Below are 25,168 nucleotides of genomic sequence, written 5' to 3' on the forward strand. Positions count from 1 at the left end.
TGGCATCCATATGTACAACAATTTAAATCAAACTATAAATTCTGTTACTATTCATTAAACTTGGTACAATGTATGAAAAAACTTGTTTAAATTAATTTTAGAAGATTTAACAGATAGTATTGTAATGGTCTACATTCTTTGCAGGTGGCAGAAAATTCTGGCGCAACTATGAAATGGAAACAGAACCGAATCAAAGTTTTAGGCACATTTGCAACTAACAAGTACCGTCCATGATATCTACCAGCAATTCCTGTACCATACCTCTATCAGGAATCTTGCCTGCCGCACCATATATAGGTGCTAACCCTCCACTTACTGGACCAGGATTTTCTTTTACCTAAATTTAGCCAAACACTAAATTAATAGGCAAACAGCAAAAGATAACTCAAGAAAGTAGCATCATATCAAACAGTATACACTACTATTTTTGACCCTCCTGCGGTAAAAAAAGCAATACATGAACTAATTGAATTAAAATATGAATTAAATAACAATAGTAATAATAATACTAATAATAATGTGGCAAAAAAAAAAAAACTCCTTTTATCATAAGATGCTTTCAACTGCTTCATTGAAATCAATAAATAACAGTTAACTCATTAAGTATGTTTAAAAAAAAAATACCAACTTTACCTATTAAAAATAGAGAGAGAGATATATATAGTATATGATGAGTCATAGAATTACATTTACTTCTATTAAACACCCTACAATAAATATAAAGTCATTCATTAATAGGGGCACTTTTGAAAAAAAAATAATAATTACATCTCAAAAGACTAAAAATGCTTTAAATTTTTGAATATTTAACTTCTCAAAATAGCGTTACATTTTTGAATGGATGGAGTAATAAATAACCCTACATATACCTTATATTAAAGACCAAAGAATCCTTTAAAAAAATATTATATAATAAGGACCGGAGAGAGTACTAATAAGAATACATTTCATTTGATAAACAAAATAAAAAAAGAAAATAAAAAATTAATTTTGAAGAAAAAAGTAACATTTATATGCTGAGCATGAGGTGAGAAAAAATTATGATTAATGATAACAATAATGCAATAGATATTAAACACCTTATTTTTCATTACACAGGAGAAGACGGAGCCTAAGCATTTAAGATACTAAATTTAAAGAGCTGAGAGCATTTTAGTTCGATTATAATTTTGTTTGCAGTGACACGGTCAAAATCACATAAAAATAAAGTGATCCACAAACTACCCCCAACTCTTGGACTGTTGGTTATCATGACTACAGTTCCAAGTTCAAGAGGAGGATACCACTTTGGCGATAGAAGTGAATTTGCTATTTATGGAGAATGGTTCCTTTGTTCCAGTTTGACAATTCAGTTGTACCGTTCATACCACGGATTATATGTGTGCTGTGCTTGTATCTGTTTTTTTCCAGTGCGTCTGTATGGTTGGTACTAACTTGTGTTGTTAACCTTGTATTAATTTGAGTAATGCATTTGACATGCACGCCAACATCCCTGCTCTCGCGAAATATTTAATCAAACCTAAATATCCACACCAAGTAAAAAAAAACTTACGGTCATCACAGAGTCCTTCAAGTCCCTGAGGAAGTCTTCAACAACCGCCAAATGCTGCAGTGTCACACAGATATGAATGCTGATTCAAGAACAAAGAAAAAGAAAGCAATTTTAGTTTCTTTGAAGTGAGAGCCACAATCCAACAAGTAATACTTAAACTAGAAGGTCAACAAATTTCCAAAATAAATATCCCAGATTACAGTAGTGTTGCATGGATCAAACCCCGACCTGTTTGGTCTCTGCAATGCATTCAAGTGCCACCCTCTGGATGACATGATATCATTGACTTCAAATATGTCTAGAACGTCAGATCCAAAAGCCACAATTGTCATATCCGGTCTTCCAACGATGAATAATTCTGGAATCTCACCTATGCTGCACACACCGGAAACACTGCAATCAAACTTCATGAAAGCTGCAACATAACCACACAGAGAGAGAGAGAGAGAGAGAGAGAGAGAGAGAGTATGCATACCCTTCCTGTATTCTTTTCGAAACATCCATAATTGCTTTTGTATTCTCCAGGTAACCTGTAGAATGAAATGGCCCAATAATTGACCATCAACCACGCATTAGGTGTCACATGCAGTAAAAGGAGCAAGTAAATTCTCGCCCCAAACGCTACAGAGTTCGTGGACTGTCACCTTCTTCTCCTAAGGACATCATTGCTGCCCAAGCTCCAGCAATAAGACCTCCAGGCCTGCTTCCAGCCATGGTTGGAGAAACATACAACCCACCAGACCACTCAGTAACTGCAAAATCAACATAAATGAGAAAGCAAAAAAGAAAACTGCAACATATATGCATGATAAGGCAAAGGCCAGACAGGCACAAGGGCACCACCAATACAGAAAGTGGATTTGAAACCCAATTACCACAAGAATTTGCTTCATTATTATTAGCTCTGTTGCTGAAAAACAAACTTTCTCTCCACACAGTGCAATCTCTATCTAGCACTAATTTCTATTAAAAGGTTTTTTTTTTGGAAAAACATAATTTTGGGTCTTTATACTTTGCTTGCGTTTTGTTATAGGTTCCTGCACTTTTTTTTGGGTGTTATAAATCTCCACACTTTTGTTTTTTGGTGTTTTAGGTTTCTCTAAGGTCCCTACACTTTGTTCATTTAAACATTTAAAACACCAAAAAACAAAAGTGTAGAGGGACTTAGAACACTAAAAAAAGTACAAGGACCTATAACACAATGCGAGTAAAGTGCAAGGACCAAAGTTATGTTCCCCCCCTTTTTTAAAAAAAATTATTGACTGGGTTGCAAATATTTTAACTTCTAGGAACATTATTGTAATTGGGATCGTCTATCCACTTTTCATAGTTGGGATCATCTGTCAATGGTTGTTCGGCCTCACAAATGAAATATTTCTCTTGGCTTCTCTGATGTATCGACATAAGGACACTCTATGACTACCATAGATAATTGCTTTCACTGAGTTTGTGCCTACTAATCATTTGGGGAAAGGATTTGGGTAGATTTCCCACCGTTAGAGGTGTGCCAGCTCTCAATTTGGTCAACATTTTAGGCACCCCTCAAAATGGCACAAAGGTGATGCACCATGTGCTACCATGTAGTGTGCCTATTGTGGCAAATAGTACAATGACACCATTTTTCTGGGGCGAATAGAGCACGAATGCTCTAATGCCATGAGAAAACCTAGTAAGCAATACCTTTCTTGTCATTCTGGAACCATTTGCTACTAGAATGTAAAGTGAAAGAGGTAGCAACAAGCTTGCCACTGATAAAGACTTGGTAGTATGGGATACCAAATCTTACATTGAGCAGTATGGAATACTTAATGGGAATTTGAGTGCGTTGGTTCTCTCACCAACTAGCTTTTGGGTAGGGTTCTATTGCCGGGGATTGAAACTAGGTCTCTTGGGTGGAAGTTAGGCATCCTAACAACTGCATGACAAAAGCTAGCTATTGAGATGAAAGAATCAACCGACTTAAATATTCCATTGAGCATCTCATACTACTCAATATGAGACTTGGTATCTCTTAATACCAAGTCTCCATCAGCTACTCAAGTATGAAATTGTTGGGATAAGTCAAAGATATTAATAAAAGCAAGATAAGAAACACTAATCCCACATAATCAGAGATATCAAATAAGAGATAAGATCAGTAGTAATAAATTAAATACTGGACCTTTATTAGTACTGACAAACAAGCATGGACCTTTATTAAATTATTGTATCACACACACACACACACACACACACACACACACACACTCACACAAACAGCATACAACTACATAAACTTTTACGCATTGTAAACCAAAGAAGCAATAGAATAATGAGAATTGTAAACTTACCAGCAACAAATTGATGCTGTTGAGTCCAGAAGCCCAAAATGCAGTATATTAATGATCAGCTTCACACAAGGCACCAACCAATTTGCCATGACAGCATATTGCAGTGAAATAAATCCAAATAGAAAGAAAGGAATGGGGACGGAATGGCGCACAAAAGGGATGTGGATAATAATAGCAATATTTGTTACTATTTCCCACCCAGACATTATTTTCAATTTAATTGCTTTCTCTTGCAAGGCAGTTAGAGATTATCTGTTTAGGGATTCTCCTAGCCAGAGTTCCAAATAGTTTACAAGGGTCATTATTTTGTTTTTAGATAAAAGTCAATCAGTATACCTAGCTATTTCTAGAAAAATGAGTAAGTCAGGATTCAGCCCTTCTATGAAAAGATTACTATCGCAAATAGCCATGTGAAACTATGATGTATGAAGAAACAGAATGTGAGGATTTGCCCAATTCTTCTTTTCCTCTTATATCTCCTATGTACAGTTTAGCTAGCAAAAGAGCATGAAAAATGATGCTTTTCCAACACCTCTTCATGATTTCTTTCAGAAGAGATGAATGACTATGAATATGATACTATCAGACTACTGAAATTGCATGTTGGCTCCATTGATTCATCCTGCTATTTCTAGAATGGGAAACCTATAGTAATCACAACTCATTCTGGGGTTTTCCAAGTTGAAAATACACCTATATACTGACAAGGAACAAAATGACATTAGTTACATATTATTATTTTTAATAATTAACTCAGGTTGTTTACAGCTTCGTGTGAAACCAGTCCAATGTTAAAAATTGCCTTAAGAAGTTTTTTTCCCTTAAAAAAAAAAGAAATAAAAGGAAAAGAAAGAAAGAAAAGAAAAGTGCACATTTTCAGTGGCTTGCTTCAACATACTCCATCTCTGAATTGCTTTTACATTCTTCAGCAAATCAATTAGTTACCTTTCTGATGTCGTGGTTCCTGTATAGTACTATACTCGTTCCTTTAGGAGCTAAACCATATTTATGCACGTCCACTGATATTGAAGAAACTCCTTTAACAGAAAAGTCAAAAGGTGGAATGGAGTACCTAGGAAAAAAAAATAACCATATAAAGCCACGCCTCTTTTTAAAGAAGGGTGGTGGGTGGGGGAGGATTCAGATGTCATGACTCTTCATGCTTAAATGTTAGAAAGTAAGAGTTGGTTTGCATCAAAGTGTTTCAGATTTATAAAATTGCTCTTAAAACATTTAAATTATTAGAGTCTATCAGCCAGCAGAACCGGCCAGCAAAATCAAGAACTTCTTCAAAGAAGAAAAATATTAACTCAATCCTTTGCAGGCAGAGGCTTCACTAAAGATCCAGTTTTATATGTAACTGAAGAATTAGGTTCAAATGTCAGAATTTAAATATGAAAAAAGAAGGACCTAATATGATTTCCCCCATATAAAAAATGAAGCCAAAGAAACACATAACATGACGACAATAGCATTTAGATGAATAACTAAGGCACAAAACTTATGCTGGATTATTGACCATACCCAAGCTTGCGAGCAAAAGGTAATACAAAGCCACCAAGACAGAGGTCAACATGAAAGCAAATTCCGAAGCTTGATGCCAGGTTACCAAGTTCCTATAGAAGAAAGGGGTACATTTACCGTATTATATACCTGATCAAGCAATTTGAATTTAAAATACGTTTTCAGCATTAAAAGAAAAACAAAAAACTTACTTCAATGGGGTCAATTATTCCATGAGGAAATCCAGGGGCAGAACCAACAATCTGAAAGTAAAAGAAAGTTTTAGGCTTAAGCACAAGAAAATTGAGTTGTCAGGAGCTTTCTTAAACACCAAACCTGTGCCACTTCATACAATTTTAAATTTTAATAAAAAAGCCATAACTCCAAAGCATGCATATGAAATCAACAGAAAAGTGACTGTATGTAATCAAGTAACTTAATACCAAGATGGTATTTTTGTTAATATGATGTCGAATTGCTTTTGGATCTGCCTGAAATCTTTTGTTAACAGGGATGCGCCAGAGTTTGATGTTAAAATATTGAGCAGCTTTGTCATATGCTGAGTGTGCAGACTCAGGTATTATCCTACAACAGAAAGAAACTTTCATGAACATATATTTTGAATAATTGACAAACAGAAAGAAACTTTCATGAACATATATTTTGAATAATTGACAAACTGCCAAATATGTTATAGTGATTCACCGATGACATACATTTCAGGTATTGTAATTCCTTTTTTAAACTTCATATAGTCGCGTGATGATTTGACAGCTAATAATATACTTTCAGTCCCTCCCGATGTCATATTTCCACAAATTTGTCCCCCTGAACTCTTTTCTTTGCCTCCAAGAAGTGCAGCGGTCATTGCAACCACTTCTGCCTCAAAGTGTGCAACACTTTGAAATACATCCAAATGCAAGGGATTGGTATGTGCAAACCTGAAATATAATCAAAATAAAATTTTCATTAGACATAAAGAATCTACAGCAAAATCATAATATGGAGTTACTTTAAACATTGCCACAAATGCATGTAAGACTTCCTACACTGCCAATTATGTCCATGCCTCAACACCACCTATGAAATTGTTAACAAAAGCTATCCTTTGAATGATCCCATGAATCTAAAAAGTGTGCAGAATTAGGACTAGCCCGAAATCTGATTTTAATAACAATGTTATGGTCAAAGTAATAAGGTTAAATGCAATATAATGGAAATGTTTTTAAGGGGGTAGGGAGAGGAAAAGTGACAAATTTGGTGAAAAAATACTCCATTATTTCACTATTGCTATTTATAAGAGCTGACTATGATATTTACAAGACTATATCAACATAGAGTAATAAATTTTATCTTAACTTCTAACCACCACCTAATCTATCTATTAAAAAAATAAAATAAATTTGCACAATTTGACTACACATTTTAACACTCCCCCTCAAGTTGGAGAGTGGATGTCATCTATTCCCAACGTGGATGCTAATGTATTAAAATGTTCATTTGATAATCTTTTTGTGAGTATATCTGCCAATTGATTACCAAAAGGTATATAGGGAGTACATATTAGACCACTTTTCAACTTCTCTTTGATAAAGTGTTGATCAATTTCAACATGCTTGGTCTTATCATGTTGTATAGGATTATGAGCAATGTTGATAGCTACCTTCTTGTCACAATATAAGTCTCATTGGACCTACCCATTTGATTATCAAATCTGATAAAATTATCTTTACCCACAACAACTCACAAATTCCAAGTGCCATAACTCTAAACCCAGCTTCAGCACTAGATCTAGATACTACATCCTGCTTCTTACTTCTCCAAGTAATGAGAGTTGAGCCAAGAAACGCATAATAACCTGATTTAGACCTTCTATGATCCATATCCCATCCATGATCTGCATCTGTATATGCTTCAATAGTCAATCTTTTCCCTCTCTTGAATAGAATGCCTTTTCTTGGAGTGCCTTTCAAATACTCAAGTATTCGATAAACCGCTTGTAGATGAAGTTCTTTAGGATCATGTATAAATTGACTTACCACGCTCACAGCATAGGTAATGTCTGGCCTAGTGTGATCTAGATAAATCAATTTCCCAACAAGTTTTTGATAAGATTCCTTATTGACAAAAGGCTCTGGAGAAGGAGGTTTGCTGGCCTTGTGACTTTTCTTTGGCTTGCCAGGATGTTTTCCTTCCTGAAGAAGAATGTTTGATGAACAAAGTATGATCGCCTTAAATCTGTTTGAATCCCATGCCAACCATGGCCTTTGAAAACCTACCAAACCATATTTTGGGTGATTGTTTCAAGTCGTACAAAGCCTTTTTAAGCTTGAAAACAGTACCAGGAGGAAGATGAGAATCAAACCTAGAGGGAATCTCCATATTAATCTCTTCCTTTAAGTCACCATGTAAAAATGCATTCTTCACATCAAACTGCAGCAAATCCCAATCATAGAGAGCTGCTAAAGATAACAAAATATGAAAAGTATTCATTTTCGCAATAGAAGCAACAGTTTCTTCATAGTTAACCCCATATGTTTGAGTATATCATTTGGCAACAAGCCGAGCCTTATATTTGTCTAAAAAACCATCAGAATTGTATTTGGAAGTGAAGACCAATTTACACCCAACAAGCTTCTTTCCCTTCCATAATGGAACGAGATCCCATGTATTGTTGTTCTCAAGTGCGTCCATCTAAACTTTTATTGCCTTAACCCAATTTTCATCTGCTAATGCCTCAGATACAAATTGTGGTATCAAGATGGGATAAAGACTAGTAAGGAAAGCTTTATGACTGCAAGACAATTTCTTATAGGAAAGAAACGAAGACATGGGTATAAGGATTTTTTGGTACAATTGCGGGTCCCTTTTCTCATAGCAATAGGTAGAACGGAATCAAGTTGTTTAGAATTTTTTTCAAATACATCCTGACTATCAAAAACATCATGAGAACTTGAAGGAATTTTAGTATTTTCAGGAAGATTAGGAGTTACCTCACAATTTTCATGCACGAGTTTAGAAGTTTGAGCAGGAGCTATTTCAAATGTTTGGACTTGTGTAAGTTGTGATATTCTCTTCTTCTTCCAAGTGAAAAACCTATAGTGGACGAGTAGATTTAGGACTTGATGATACTTTCAAGGTCTCACTAGGTAAGGAACTAGAAAGTTTGTTGACAAGAGGATCATGACCCTTGTCCTCATCAAGAGGACTCTCTCTTTCAAGAGGGGTATTGACATAAGAATTAGATTCGGAAAAAGTGATATCAGCAAAGACAAAAAACTTCCTAGAAGGAGGATGATAACACTTTTACCCCTTTTGAATAGAGGAATACCCAACAAACATACATTTAAGAGCTTTAAGATCAAGTTTAGTCCTTTGTTGAGAATGCACATGAACAAAGACTACACATCCGAATATTCTAGGCATAAGACCACTTGATGTATTAAAATTAGGGAAAAATTAGGTAAGAACATCAATAGGACTTTTTTTAACCAAGGATTGGGGTTAGAAGTCTATTAATCATGTGTGTAGCAATTAAAACAGCTTCTCCCTAATATTGCGCAGGCACATTAGTTTGAAATAATAAGGCTCTGGTAACATTAAGAAGATGACTATTTTTCCTCTCAATCTCCCCATTTTGTTGGGAAGTATTAACACAGGATGATTCATGTAGAATTCCACGTGTCAAAAAATATAGACAATGATTGATTAAAAAAACCTTTTGCATTGTCAAAGATAAACCTTTGTATCCCAACTCCAAATTGAGTCTTAATCATGTTATAAAATGTGGGAAAAATAATACTAACATCAGATTTTTATTTTAGCAAATAAATCTATGTTACACGAGTGCAATCATCAATAAAGGACACAAAGCATCGAGACCCGCTAACATTAAGGACACTAGAGGGACCCCAAATGTCACTATGAATCAAGCTAAAAGGAACTGAAGTTCTTTTATTACTTATAAGATATGAAGATCATTTATGTTTTGCAAGCTCGCATACATCACAATGAAAGGACTCAGCAGGTACATCTTTAAACCAAGAAGGAAACATAGCTTTCAAAATATTAAATAAAGGGTGACCCAAATGACAATGATGAAGCCAAATTTGGTCTTTTCTAGACTCGACTCTTTTTGACTAAGAAGAGGAGGAAGCCATCAAGCTTTGAATCCTACTACATTCACTAGGCTCATCAAAAAAATAAAGTTCATCTCTTTCTTCAGCAAGTCCAACCATCTGATTTGTCTCTCGCTCCTGAAAAAGACAAGAGATAGAAGAGAATAGGACATAACAATCAAAATCTGCAGTAAGTTTTTTCACAGAGATAAGGTTTATGAACAGTTTAGGAACATGCAAGACATTTTTTAAGAGAAGACTATCACTCAATCTGACATTCCGTTGACTAGCAATAGTAGCTACAGACTCGTCACCCCACATGATTTTTCTAGTACTAGGACATAGATTATAAGATACGAAATTCTTGGAGGAATTTGTCAAATGGCTTGAGGCTCCCAAATCTAAAATCCAAGAGTGAAAAAAATCTTGTTTTGAGGCAATAAATGTAGATAAAAATAAGACAAATGAAGGCTAAAAGGAGATACCTGAGAACCCCAAAGAACAGATACCTATACTAGAACTAGAAGTAGTTTCCTTGTCAAGTGACTCTAGCATAGATCTTAGTTTTTTAATCTCCCCCTTAAAATTAATCTGACTAGAATTCTCCCTGGTAGAATCAATGGCCACATGAGCTTGTCCTTTTTTCATATTTGGAAGCTTACCATGCAGCTTCTAGCACTTCTCCTTGGTGTGCCACAGCCTCTTGCAATGAGAGCAACGAAGAGGTTCTTTCTTAGAAGAGTCTCCTTGTTTTTCATTTTCCACAGAATAAGGAGCAACATTCCTTAAAATCATGGAAGAGCTTTCCACAGATGGAGTTTCCATCATCACTCCTTGACAGCCTTCTTCTGCTAATACAACGGCAATGGTCTCACTGAGAGAGGGAATATCTTCCCGACCAAGAATTTGAACTCTTATAGAATTCAAATTTTAAATTAAGTCCAGCAAGATACTCAAAAATTCTTTGCTTCTCAATGAAGCGTTTAAAGGTAGCTACATCATTAGAATCTTTCAAAGTAATACACTGATAATGGTCTGATTCTTGCCACAAGCTCTTCATAAGGGTAGAGTATTTAGTGATAGATTTATTGCCCTACTTGGTAGTGGAAATCTTGGTCTGTATCTCATAAATTTGTGTAGCATCCTTCACCTTCAAGTAAGTATGGTGCACCGTATCCTAAATCTCCTTAGCTGAGGACAGAAACAAACACGTGCGACTAACTTCAAGGGCCATAGATTGCCACAGCTAAGACATTACCATTGAGTCTGCTTCATCCCAAGCATCGAACCTGGGTTCTCTTGGCTTAGGACCAGTGCCAAGTAAATGACTAAGCTTCCCTCAACCCTTTAAAAAGGTACGAACATATTGACACCAAGCTAGAAAGTTGGCTCCAGTCAATCGATAAGCAATCGGACATGATTGAAACAAGGAAAGAAGGAGATTCCGAGTAGAATGGTGACCGGGGGCCAAACGGAGCCCAGACATGCTCTCACGCGTCGAAAACACAATATTGGGCAAATTCAGTTAGGCAGCATGTGCATTGGTAGACGGTGGTCAGACTTTTGGTTCAGCCGATTAGCAGCAGGCAAAGGTGATGATCTAATACATGTAGGGTAAATGGTCTTCAGCAATAGTAGGTTTCACTGTTCGGAACTCTAATGTATAGAGACAGCTAAACCCTAATGCAAAAATGAACCCAATCTCAAAAAACTCTAAGCCTTAGATAGGCTCTGATACCATGACAAATTTGGTAAAAAAATATCCTTCATTATTTCACTATTGCTATTTACAAGAGTTGGCTGTGTTATTTATAAGAGTATATCAATACAGAGTAATAAATGTTATCTTAACCTCTAACCACCGATTAATCTATATATTAAAGAAATAAAATAAATTTACACAATTTAACTATACATTTTAACAAAAAGGAAAGGTACAGAATTTTGCTTGGAATTAATTTAATGGGAAGAGGAAATGGAAAGGTAAAAAGTAAAAATTCTCTTCTTTCTCTCAATCTTTCATGCTCTAACAACATAATATTTCAAGTTTAAGCAATCAGGGAGTTCCCCAGGCCTTGCAGGATATATCAGATGCTGAATGGTCTAAAAGCAAAACACATAATGATAAGATGACCCCAGCTTCAAAAACATATGACAGGAAATTGGACACCATGCGCAAATTACACTGTTAGTTACTTAGTCACATTATCATTGAATTATGCATAAATAATTCCATATTAAAAATGCAAACTTAAATAAGACACTGGTAGAAACGTCAACTGACAACTCTGCCGTGTACTAACATTGAGCATGCCTCATTTATCAAAGAAAAGTGTGCATCAAATTCACTTCCTCCGATGTAGCTGCAAGAAATAAACAAAGCAATGAAACAGAAAGTGTCAGGTGGATGAACCTGAGAAGTAAGGGGAAGTGAATCAACATAGGGAAAAAAGAACCCACAAAAAAAATAACTAAATAAGCAGAACTTGACATTAAATGTAACAAAATTAGAAACATACACTGTACCAGAGCATCTGCCTTGCCAAATCACATCATTTCTCTTCTCATCTCTCATTTTCTCCAGAACTTCCATCCCTAGTCCTACCCTTGGTAACTCTGTTCTCCAACCTTCCCTTTTAGATTTACGGTCATACTGCAACTTATCCACAACCTGTTTCCCAATGATTAGATCATCCACAAATGACTTAACTTCCAGGGCTTAGAGGGAAAAAAGTTAAAGCAAAGTGTGGGCTTGTAAAAAGTAATCTGACCGTGATTTATGAAACAAGAATGAGAAAGAATTATAAGGCACACCAGGTGCATGTACACCTTACAACCATGATTTATTTTGCACGGAAGATCCACACATGAAATATATCTTCACCATTGGGTGTTTGAGCACCAAATGCACACAAGCATTTCTTCAACAACAATACCATGCAAGAGATTCAAGACAATGCTTAAGAAGATAATTCAATGAACAAGGCTAAATAAAAGTTTGCACAGCATCGAGATGTTCTGATGTTCACATAGGACACCAAAATAAACATTAAGCATAACAATATGAAATGCTAGTGGCCAGGGATTAAACATGCATGTTCAATAAGCAAGGGTGTCACCTTATGCCATGTCTAAGTCACTTTACCATTCAAGCACGGTGCTATCTTTGGATTTTGGCAGTAGACCAAACTAACCTGAACTAGTAAGTAGATTGGGCACTGACATTTTAGATGGAGAAATTTCAAAATTCAATTTCTGTCATCCCAAAAGTTTTGTGATGTCAAAAACAGGAAAATTGAACTGATCATTGCTCTGATAAATCTAACTCTCAACCAAATTATTGTGGCAAGTTGAATATAATCCAGCAAAGAACAAAATTAATGTAGAACGTAATTCAGCATTAAAAGCTTGATGATATCGAGTAGACTCTAGTCACAAGTCAATGCATGGTATCGTCGACAGATGTAGGGAAATTAAAGCGACTGCTTATTTATCCAAGCAATTGAGTACGCTCGCTAGAATACGTCCCCTGGCCAAGCAATGTACAAAATCAAAACTCATTGTAAGAACTGTGTGAAAAATAATCTGGTAGCGATGAGCCAATGGCTTCTCCTTACATTCCATATGGCATTTTACCAGCAACGATGTAGAAAAAGTAAGAATTGGTTAACTCTCAGGGACGGAAAATAGGACAGATGCAGACAAAACGTCAAAAGCTTGTGAAAAAACACATTACCTTCTGTTTTTCGGCATTGATGTAACTCTTCACACCAGGGATCAATCTGTCGGTGCACATAGATCACAAATATGGACTAAGCATATATCCATTTGGCTTTATAATATAATTCTCTTAAATTATTAAAATAAAAGCAATGGGTAAAATTTGAATTAGAGAAAATTTAATTAGACAAGCTACTTGATTGAGTTGATGAGTAGCCCCAGAAGAGTAGGTTTAAGTCCTTTATCGTGCACGAGATGAAAAAACGATCGAATTGTGCTGGCGAGAAGGACAGTGAGCAGAGGAGAGAGAAGCAGAACGATTGGTTCGTATTGAGATAGGAATGAATTGGCATAATTTCTGAAAAGATCGAGGCATAAAATCAAACCAAAATCCATTGTGTTCCAGGGAAGCAAGTCAACGAATATAGCGATAAATTTTAAATCGGACGAACGGAGCGAGGGAGGATTTCAGCGAATGCTGCGTGAAGGAAATGGATCAGGGTAGAGTCTAGAGATGATATTCCGTGCTGATCCGACTACAAGGTTACTCATCACCCGGGTCCGAGTTCTGCATCATTCAGACGTGAAGCTTCTTATTCTTATTTTTATTTTTATCAAATTTAAACATTTTTAAATAAATTTGTTCACCACTAACCTTAAAAATACAGATTTAGCTTATATTAAATAATAAAAAATTTGAAATTTTAAATTTCGCAGGTTGACTATCATATAAATATAAAAAATAGGTAAATTAACTACTTAAATATACTTTGAATAATAAAAATATAATTTGAGCATCTAATTTAACATTTTTTTAAAAAAATTAATTATCTATATATATCATGGACAGAATGGATTTAGCATTAATCTTTCTATAATTTTTATAATTTTTTTATTTTAATAACTAAAATATTTAAAATTATTCAAAAATTAATTTAAGAGCAAAGTTCATGTAATTAATCTTATATACTTTTATACTTTTATTAAATCAAATTAAAACAAGTAAATTTTAATAGATTAATAATATTAATAACCAGAATTTATTATAAATTAAATAATTTATAAAAATTTACATATTTAATTGAAAATAATTACTTTAAGTATATAATATTAAGTATATAAATTTTTTTCTTAATTTAAAATGAAGGTTCCCTAACATCCTGAGTTTTAAATTTTGAATTAAATAAATTAATGAAAGATAAGAAAATCTGTGTATTTTACTTAAGGATGATTAGAAACGAGTAATAAGCCTGTTAAATTAGTTGATAGCCTCTTATTGAGTTTGAAAATGTCATGAGCCACTTGGACCTAATTAGAGAAGCAAATTCAAGCCTAGTCTGTTCGTACCATCTACCCTGATGAACGCTTTGCATTGTGATAGAAGGCACAAAGTTTGGAACTAAAATAGCGTGCTCACATGTGCGACTGGAGAAAAAGATAATAGGGTGTTATGAGCTTAGTTACACTTTAGTAAGTGATGCACACAAATTAAACGCACCACAAGTGTATAAATCAAATGTCATAAAGCAAATCAAGATCATCCCACAAGAAAATAAAGTAAAAGGAATTAAGCACCAACAAAATTAATCTCATCTTAATTTTGTCGACCAATCAAAGAGTAAAGTTTTACAAACTTAAAATTAATCAGTCATAAAAGCAATAAAAATGATACTGTTGTAAGATAAGCAATCAAGAAATACCCTAAAAATTCTAACTCTCTTGTATACTTTGCAATTCAATTTTACATATAAGTACCCGTCCATGACAAAAAGCCATAATATAACTAATCGTAATGTCTTGTACAAGTGAAGATCCAATGTGCACAATCTATATAACGATTACCATGAGCTCTGATCATGAATAAAACAACCATTAATTCAAGGGGGGGGGGGGGCGCTCATCCATATTTAAACGTGTTTTTAACAATTGAAAAGTGATAAACATAATGCAACCATTCCCAGGCATCCAGGTGCACCTAATGCAACTATTCCTTGATCTGACAGCTCAGCACAGAATATGTGAATGTTTAGATGTACTTTAGACCCGAGATATATTGTTGTCTAGAGATTAGATACTGGGCCAGGGAATATATCATTCCTACTAAACCCAATATCCTAATTTTGAGCACATCTCCCATTACAATAGAAGGCAGATTAAGAGGTAACGTAAGCAATGGGGTCGCATCTGAATGCTTAGCATAACTCCAAACGTACCTGTTAAAAAGTATATGACTAGGAAATGTAAGAATGAGGAGGGCCAAATTCTTCACCACAAAGGCCCAATCTGGCCCACCAATTTGAAGACCCCATCCAGCATCACCATGCCAGACATCTTCCAATATGCTGTAGAGGGAAGTCAAAACCAAATAAGCTGAGATCACAAGAGTCACAGGAAAATATCTTTGCTTGTCCCCAAAACCAGCAACAAAATCAGAGTCCTGATTGAGCAGCAGCAAGATAGGAGCCAAGAAAAATATGGCCCGGTTTGAGCCTCCAGTAACGTTAATATTCAATATGAGGCATATCGCAAAGCACATTATTGTTGCAACATTACCAACAGCAGGCATCCATGCTCCATCCGCAGCCATCCTCTTGACAGTAAAGGAGGAAGTGGAGGCTCTTCGTTGAATGAATCTAGCTCTAGGTGGGAAGCTAGTAGATCCATCTTGACCAGAATAATTATGCCTAGTTCCACCTCTGTCAACTACCTTTTCCCGCAAAATTGTAGCAAGTTCATATTTGATCTCTAAGGCTATAAGCATAAAGATTGCCGCATACAAACCAAGAAGGGATGTCCTGGCACCCTCAACAGCCAGCAAAGTCGTAAATTTCTCCTCCTCCGCATCCATACCTCCTATTTCTCTATTTTGAAGTACATTTTTAATTCTCATTTGACCCTCCAAAAGATATGTAACAGGAAAGAGAGCCACAAGAAGTGCAAATACCCAAGGCAGAAGCTTAGTGCTCGAAGCAGAGGGAAAATGAGTGAAAATGACAAAAACAGAGGCACAAACCATAGTGACTACAATGAGGGCATGCAAGACAGCTGCCTGCAGAAAGTACTCAGCAGAAATGTAGGTACCAAGTGCAACCCCTATGGATATGGAGTAAAATGCTCTAAGTTCAACGATGTACTTAATGGGTAAGACAGACATGACAGATGCTAGAGTGAGCAAAATTACAATAATAAGCAGCCAAGAAGGCCAAGTAGCCTTCTGAACCATGTAACCATAAATTGAGATATCATCAGCAGATTGACGTGCAGCTTTGATTAGATCAGAGTGATAACTCAACAGCACTGGTATTGGCGGCTGCATCAAGATGAAAAGTAGACCCATAGCCACAACCAGCACTAGGCATCTTTTGGCAGACTGAAAAGACAAGTAAAATACCTTGATTACTTGGTACCATCCATGCATGAACAAAATAGACATAATGGCTCATTCCATCAACGAGAGACGCCTTCAAAATTGTAATAAAGCAGGAAATTGCCTAAAATTTGCAATGCATATAGAATTTCCCCCACCCCAGGACCTTCTATGTTGCCAAAAATAATATGGATAGGATAGTTCTTACTTACCAATGCATGAGAGAAGTGGAGAGCGACAATAGGAATACAAGCTAACCCTGTCAATAGTATACAGAAGCCCAGAAGTAAACCATCTGACGGAGATCTCCCATTCCACCACTGGAGGACTTCGAAAATTGTCTCACGACAAAACCACACAGATAATGCAACCACAGATCCATGCACATAACCTTGCCATGGTTTCATCCTTGAAGCCATTCTAGATCTATCCCTATGAAATCCAACAATAAAATATATCAAACACACTAGGAATGCTTCAAACTGATATTGGCAATGCTAGAACAATAATTACCTGTAAAGAAGTAATGGAGGTGAAACAGCTAATAAGAGAACAGAGGAAACCCAAACAACAGGCTTGGATGCAACAAACAACATTGCCAGCTTTGAAGAATAAAGGCAAGTTAAAATCCAAACAGTTTTTGCTCCAATGCGATGATCTACAGATAGCTTTCTTACCAAAGCCAGACCCAAAAAAGTTGTCATGATAACCATATAGCTTGGATATATCACCTCATCCTCAAATCCATAGTAGTAAATGGCGGAGTAATTGAAAAGTCGATTCTCAATGTGGCATATTAGCAACACGTGGCTTATCAAGCTTATCTCAGTTAAAAAGTGAAACTTAGAAGGTAGAAGAGCTAAACCAGGAACAGCCATGGCCAGAGCAACATTTGCTATTATAAGTTTACAGAATGATTTCAAGGGCATGCCCCCCAGCCAAATATTTAAATCCCAAAAGTTGTGCAGCACAAACCATACAACCATCAAGCTCCCAAGTATGACAAAAGCAAAGTATGATGCCAAACTCTTCTTCACAAAGAAACGAGCAAAATAAAAGCCAGCAACTGACGGGAGAGGAAGGAACTGCAAATTAAACACAGATGCTAACTCAATTCATGTAAGAGTAGGAAAAGTCATAAGGTTTCATGAAACTAAATCATTTAATCACTAAGTATAAGAAATAGAAATAAGCTTGTGTGGTTTTATTATCATCAACTAAATAGCTCAGCAGGTCAAGAACAGAATATTTTTGTAGATCAGAAGAGACAAGCATTTAACTATGCCATACTTGATATATTGAATGTCAGCTCAAATCATCTCTACCATCAAGCTAAAGTGCAAAACAAAGTTCATCACACCGGAGAAGAGATTTGCCACCTTATTATCACGGCGCTTTTACACATTTCCCAACAATGTGATCAGAACATTAATATCATCTAGATTCTTGCAACTCAATATCTTATCAGAAGTATGACTACAGACTACCATTAGCAAATGTGAAAACCTAGGGAGCATAAGCCCATTCAGATTTATTGTGGAAACAAATTTAATGGTCCCCAGCAAAAAGATTGCAAAATAGATAAAAATATCTTTACTGGTATAATTGAATTAGTCCACAGATAATGGGGAAGAGAAGAAGGAAACTGACTCTTGCTAGGATTTAACAATATTTTGCAATCTGTGTGCAATGAAGAGGATTTCAATCGTCTATAAGCAAGCACGGAGTGCCAATATTATCATGGCAATGCATGATTATTAATTATAGAACTTATATTGCCCAAGAGAGTATAGAGATGGAGACAAAAGTTTCAAAGAAGAATAGAGGAGGAACTAATAGAGCACCCCAAAACAAGAAAAGAAAAGAAAAAACAGAGCACCTTGAGGCCCTGATCGGTTATATCAAGGAAAGCTATTCCCTTTTCCTTGCACAAAAATTAAGATATACAATATCTATTATATCCAATTACCCATGTTACCAATACCCAACAATGACTATTTTTTGCTGTTATTTTTCAATTAGGGGAACAAGGAACACTTCTTATCCACAAAAGCCATTTTTTACCTCATATTGTGATTGCAAAGTACCTACTAAGTTTAAAGGGATGCTTCATATAACTGTCATAAAACCAATGATATTACATGGTAGCGAATATTCGACATTGAAGGGACAAGATAAAAAAAAAATGGGGTAGCAGAGATGAAGGGAGTGAAATGAATGTTTGGCCATACCAAAGAAAAAGGCAAGATCTATAATAATTATATAACAACAAATCTCATCATTCTAGATGGAGTCAGCTTAGATGGATTGCCGACATCAACTTGCTCTAATACCAATTTTAGGGTGTTAAATGAAAAGGAGGAGGTTGATAGAGTTTTATTTACTAACTATACACAAGGAAAAGTGACATGGCACCTATAAAGGAGAAAATGATAGGAAATCATTTAAGGTGGTTTGCCATATGCAAAAAAAAAAAAAAAAAAACTAACTAACGAGGAGAGTTGGGAAAATGACCTTTAGCCCCACAAAAAGATATATAAAAAGACCAAGAACCACACTTAAAAAACTATCAAACAAAATTTATTGATGAATAATATATCTGAAAATTGGTTGTTGATAGACACAATGACGTTGTACAATCCTCATTTAATAGGATAAGACTTCTTGTTGTTATTGTTGTTTCCCTTTCCATCTCATCACATTTTACATGCTAAGTAGGCCTTAGCTCTTGGTTTTCTTGGCTAGTCATCTTTCACTAGCAATAGTGGCTGTTGGCAATGGTTGCCACTAGGATAATGGTGAAGACAATTAAGGGTGGAATTTTAAGCTCTATTAGCTCTACAATTTTCAATATTGCTTATGCTGCACTTTTATGCAGTCATGCACTATGCAAATTAAAAAACATTCAAAAGCTCAACATTTGAGTAGTAAACTCACCCATTAGAATTCCACATAATTCAAGAACAAAATAGTCAAAATTGTGTTTAGAAAGACCTCACTCAACAACAAATTTCTGATTGTCAACAGACCAAGAATGAGGCATTGTATTTGAGAAGGAGCTAGCTTGTGTCATTGATTAGCATTTACAATCAAATAGTTCCTAACAATTAAATTAGATAAGTGAAACAAACTTGATTCAAGCTAACCTGCATTGCTCTATCATTTCAGTATTACACACATCCATCAGAATCCAAGGTATAACATATACCAAGCCAGGATCATTTATAAATAGAGGAGTCCTTTCTCAACAATGGGCATCAGCATCAACAAATTATTAGTCAAATTCCCAGACTTCGTGTCTGCTGCTTTATTTTAGTTTTCTTTTTATCATGTAGTTTTAGTTTTTAATTTTTTTTTATTGTACGGCCGGCATAGCCTGCCACTTTTTTTTTAATTAATGCATCTTTGCTTTAATACATCTACATTAATTTTCTTTACTTCGCATTTTCACATTTGGGTGAACTGTGATAAGAGAACCCAAGTTCCCCGCATTTGATTAGAAGTTAGGTTCTTCTATCCTTTTGAGACCTCACGTCTCTGGCACGCCTCGCAACACCAAGCTAAAATTGTTTTTCACGAACAATTTTTGACACGCCTGGTGAGACCTACGTAAAAGGAATGCCCAGGACACATAAGGATCAATATGTTGTTGGAAAGAATAGACTTGAGTCTTATGACTCAGAGAAAGCGACTACACGCACAAAGTGTGAAGTATGAGCTAACGAGAGGCAAAGAGCCCTATTGCAAACTCTGAAGGAAGGGCTAAGGATCATCTTTGCTATATCATCTAGATCGTCGCAAGAGCAAGCTCCAATTAGCTCACACCTTTAGAGAACAATTGGATTTCAGAGGTAGTCTCCCAAAGTGCCCTTTGACCAGAATATCAATAACAAGGACCACTATAACATCCCTCAAAAGATAAATGGTAGGTCTAATTCAATAGCGGGCCCGTTCGGCCATAAGGGCTAGAGCCATCGGGGCCAACACCAGAAGGGTTGGAGCCATAAGGGCCAGAGCCTTCGGGGCCAGCACCAGAGGGGCTGGAGCCATCGAGGCCAGAGCCATTAGGACTAGCACCAATGGGGTTGGAGCCACAAGAGCCGAAGTCATTGGGGCCAGAGCCACAAGGGCTAGAGCCATTAAGGCTCGCACCATCAGAGCCATCGGGCCAGCACCATTGAGGTTAGAACCATCGGGGCCAGAGCCATCGAGGCCAGCACCATCAAGGCCAGCATCAGAGGGGCCGCAACCACACAAGCCGCAGCCATAAGGATTGGCACCACAGGGGCCAAAGTTGAAAGGCAAGTTTTGCAATTACTCTTTCCACAAGAGCTCTCTCCTAAAGGGGTCTCCCCACAAGGGCCCCACAGCAGGTAAATTTTACAGAACCAGTCCTTCAAGTCTAAAAACTCAAAGGATTAATTCCAAAACCAGCTCTTAAGGTCCTAAACCTTGAGAAACTTGATCCTAAACTAGACCACATGGTCCTTAATCCTCAATCACAAGGATGTCCTTCAAGAAAAGTACCGGATCAACCATTAATCAGAACGAGAATGAGCCGGTCCTGCAAGACATATCTATACAAAATTAGCCTACGAAAGCTTCGGCAAATTTGTATGCGGGGGGCATTGTTTGCACCTAAATTGTAAACTTGGAGGTCCAAACTCAACTCAATTTAATTGGCTTTAAAATAATGAAAGAAAATATTTATAAAGCCTTAGCCACCAAGTCAACCATCCGTACTTCACACATGATGAGTGACCATGATAGAGAAAGTGCTTTCTAAATTCAAGGTAACTGACGATCATGAGGCTTGGGTACTAAGCCAGGATCATCTATAAATAGAGGATCCTTTTCTCAATGATGGGCATCAGTATCAACAAACTATTAGTCAAATTCCCAGACTCCACGTTTGCTGCTTTATTTTTTTTTTATTATGTAGTTTTAATCTTTTTTTATTGTACAGCCAGCATAGCCCACCACATTTTTCTTTAATTAATGTATCTTTGCTTCCCTGAATCTACATTAATTTTCTTTACTTCGCATTCTCACATTCGGATGAAATGTAGTAAGAGAACCGAGGTTCCATGCATTTGATTAGAAGTCAAGTTCTTCCATCCTTTTGAGACCCTGCATCTTTGGCACGCCTCACGACACTAGGCTAAAATTATTTTTCACGAACACTAACTAAAACTATTTATTCTTTATTTCTTTCTTCTCTACTTATCATTACGCTCCCTTAACAAAAAGCCGTTGACCTCAAGGGTCTTGTAGCTAAACCCCTAAATTAATGCAACAACTGTGAAAAAAACAAGTAGAACCAGCTTATGAAGAAGACACTTTCCCTACACCAAACATTCCTATTTTTCTAACAATTGCCCAATATCTATAATTGCTTCAACAGATTCAGGTTGAAGTTCAATGAGTTGTATGCACAACTACGGATTTGGTGAACATCTATGCCCTATGAAAAGAGGCTTGTGACAATAAAAACAAAGATTCTTTGACCTAAGATCATCAATTTCTTTTGGGTTCAGTGTTTTTTGTGACTTTCACATGAGTTGTTGAAGGAAGAGCACCTAAAAATGAAGAAACAAAGGAGATGGGACCTCTTTTTGAAGAAGTAGACTAGGATTCAAGCGAAAAGGCATCTCACAAGAGCATGACACGTGGAGAAGGACCTAGAAGACTAGCCAAAGGCATTTTGTCTCCCTTACATGCATTGACACCTTTGTATTCATTGTATGCCTTTGAGAAATGAATTTCTTGCAATCTTGCCAAAAGTCAAGCATCTTGGAGGGTCATTGGGTTCAATAAGACAAATAGGCCCTAGAAAATCCTCTTGTAGGCCTTCAAGACTGGTTTGCATCAGATAATCCTCTATGAGGTCAAGTTTACATGTGATTTCATTGAAGAAGTCATTGTAGTTGCCACATTGTCAGTCAAAGTCACATCAATTTGGCTGTTGATGCCTTGTAGGCAGGTCCAAAATGTCTCTTGATAGCCCCCACATATTCTTCCCATCCTATTGCTTTTCCTTTATGCGCATGCTCTATTAATGCCATTGGATGCCTTTCTAATCTAAATGGATGCTGGCCATCATAACTTTCCAAGCTTTAGGCGTTTTATCAATTTGGAAATAGCATTCCCATTTTAGAATCCAACCAAGAACATCCCATCTCCAAAATCTTGGGAATTCCATCTCGATGAATCTTGTAAGGTTGGTACTCCCTCTTTGGTCACGGTCAATGGTGTCCTCCCCCTCCATTGGATGCTGTCGTGTGATTATTTCAAGACTCATTGAAGGTGCGAACAAGCTGAGCAATCTATGCCGTGAGAGCCTGCATATGGGATTCTAAGGTACACATTCTTGCATCTGATTGCTTTGCCATCTGCTTGAGTGGAGTTTGGGAGCGTGTTTCAAGCATAAAAGGGAGGGCCCTGATACCATTAGTATGGTAGAATGAGATGAAGAGAAAGAAATAGAATAGAAAACAGAGGAGAAATAGAAAGAAGGATGAGAGACGAGAGAGAAGAGAGGAAAAGGCAAAAGAGACAGACAGACTACAATACATCTCTAGCGTTTTTGTCATACCATATATGACTTACACTAGATCTCATATAGACCCTTGTAGCAACTCCTAACAAACTAACTCCCTAACTAACTAAAATTATTTATTCTTTATTTCTTTATTTTCTACGTATCAAATTCAAATCAAAAGGCGCCTTAACAAGTTCATGCTTTACCAAAGTCAATGCATTGCAAGGTAAAGCCCTTCAAGATGCACAAATACCATTATTGAAACTAGACAAATACTCAAGATGCACAAGAAACGGTTTGGAATGCGTACCACCACGGGAAATCCAATAACAAGTGCTCCTGTGGCACTGACTATTACAGCCAAAGTAGTAAAAGCCACAGAACTGAAGGCGTCAGAAATCATACCCATGGCATAAGCACCTGCGCCAGCCGCCCCACCGAGCAATGTTGTAGTCACAAGAAGATAATTCAGAGGCGGTGGCACCTGGATATACCGTCCAAAAGAATGGAAAATAACCCTGATCTCCAAAGAAACAATGATGAAAATCATGGCAACGGCACCATTAACAACCCGAATGCTCTGAAGCTGGTTCTCACTCTTAGTGACCCACCAAAGCGCACCCCTCGTGGATGCGTAAAGTTGGAACAGGAAAGGGATAAAGAATAGAAGGAGCATATCACAAACAGAAGAAGCCGAAGAAAATGCAATAGAGTAATGGGAAGCAATGTGAAATACAAGAGGAAAGAAAAGCAAATTCAGAGTATGGAAGCAGCTGTCGAGGGGACCAAGAATATAATTGTCATTAGGAACCTCCCCTCCGTGATACCGAGCTTCATGCTTGGTCTTGAAGGACGAAACTCGAGGAATGGAGTAAAGCCAGTAAAAGAAGCAATTGAAGGACATGAGATAGTATGAAGCATTGTTCATACCGACGGCGGAGATGGTAGCCCAAGTGAAAAGGCATGAAGCAGAAATGGGGACGCAGGCAAACAAAAGGCGCTCAAGAGCGAGGACAATAGAAGGGTTCTCAATCTGAATCCACCTAAACTGAAGAGAGGCCCAAACGCCGATCAAGAAATTGGTTTCGGCACAAAGGAAGGCGGCGAGGACTGCAAGAGCTACAGAATTAAATGCGAGAATGAGAGGGGCGCAGAAGAAAAAGGCTATCTGAGCGAAGAGAAGAGAAAACCATACACCAAAGAAGGCAGCGGGCTTAAAATTGAGGGAATCAAGGATGTAGGAGAACATAAGGCCAACAATCAAGGTGGCCACCACCGGGGTACCGCCAAGGTCAAGGAGGAAGGCGGCACATGGTACTAGAGCAACCGCGATCCTACAGTTGTGGGCAAAAACAGAGGGCGAGAATCGAGAATTTTTAGCAGATCTCGATGAGCCATCGTCATTGTATGCTTGGAAGCCACTGCTAGGGCTAAGATTAGGGGTGGGGTAAGGGTTGGGCTCGGAGAAGTAGGATGAGCCAATTTTGGAGGTGGAGATAGACGGGGCGCTGGTCGAGGTGGATATGTAAGGACGGGGTGAACGAACTAGGAGCTCCGGCGACAGCATCTTCGCATTGCCCAGAGAGGGTCCTCGCTTCAGCCGACTGCGAACCAGGCAGCGAAGCTGCGAGGGACTGGAACTTGAAAATCATATGCACACCTTCAGTTGCTTAAAAAGAAGACTAGGTCTGAAATAATGATGTATAAACTGTGGGTAGATTGACATCTTAAAATGGTCTATGACAAATTTAATGCAATAATACCTTTTAATTTTTTAAATGTATGAAAATTTTGAAATGGAGTGCACGTATAAGTATTTTTAAACAAAATACTAGAAATGAACAAATGAGATCATCTATATATATATAGTTTTGTTTATTTTAAAAACTATATTTTAACTTGTTTACATCCCATTTGAATTTCAATTTACATGACAAAAATATATCTTAAATATAGTTTGAATGTATTTTTAAGGGTTATCTAAATAGGCCTTCATGTGTAGAATGTCAACTTTTATAAAAATAAATTGAATAGTCT

At 36.8% G+C, this 25,168-nt stretch overlaps 2 protein-coding genes across 4 annotated transcripts; both read right to left on the reverse strand.

Moving 5' to 3' along the window:
- LOC129319349 (sphingosine-1-phosphate lyase) lies at positions 1–13,805 on the reverse strand. Of its 3 annotated transcripts, none has more exons than XM_054964394.1 (15): positions 13,420–13,805; positions 13,240–13,285; positions 12,023–12,174; positions 11,807–11,866; positions 6,102–6,326; positions 5,829–5,970; positions 5,598–5,648; positions 5,407–5,498; positions 4,828–4,954; positions 3,883–3,898; positions 2,197–2,304; positions 2,028–2,082; positions 1,781–1,945; positions 1,553–1,631; positions 1–337 (listed from the first exon to the last, which is right to left on the reverse strand). In XM_054964394.1, the coding sequence occupies exons 1-15, from the start codon at positions 13,617–13,619 to the stop codon at positions 215–217; spliced, it is 1,641 nt and encodes a 546-aa protein (XP_054820369.1). In that variant the 5' UTR covers positions 13,620–13,805; the 3' UTR covers positions 1–214. The 3 variants fall into 3 exon arrangements, with proteins under 3 accessions (XP_054820369.1, XP_054820370.1, XP_054820371.1); XM_054964395.1 differs by having other exon boundaries at positions 1,781–1,927; positions 13,420–13,804; XM_054964396.1 differs by lacking the exons at positions 13,240–13,285; positions 13,420–13,805 and adding an exon at positions 12,333–13,213.
- A 1,100-nt stretch (positions 13,806–14,905) lies between these two features.
- Positions 14,906–24,788, reverse strand: LOC129319894 (uncharacterized). The gene is made up of 4 exons (XM_054964991.1): positions 23,442–24,788; positions 17,104–17,675; positions 16,803–17,022; positions 14,906–16,593 (listed from the first exon to the last, which is right to left on the reverse strand). Exons 1-4 carry the CDS (start codon positions 24,696–24,698, stop codon positions 15,250–15,252), a joined length of 3,393 nt encoding a protein of 1,130 aa, XP_054820966.1. The 5' UTR covers positions 24,699–24,788; the 3' UTR covers positions 14,906–15,249.
- Between the last annotated feature and the right edge of the window lie 380 nt (positions 24,789–25,168).

Source organism: Prosopis cineraria, unplaced genomic scaffold, assembly GCF_029017545.1.
Source record: "Prosopis cineraria cultivar Desert tree isolate PC_DT_omini unplaced genomic scaffold, ASM2901754v1 PC9, whole genome shotgun sequence".
NCBI lineage: Eukaryota > Viridiplantae > Streptophyta > Magnoliopsida > Fabales > Fabaceae > Prosopis > Prosopis cineraria.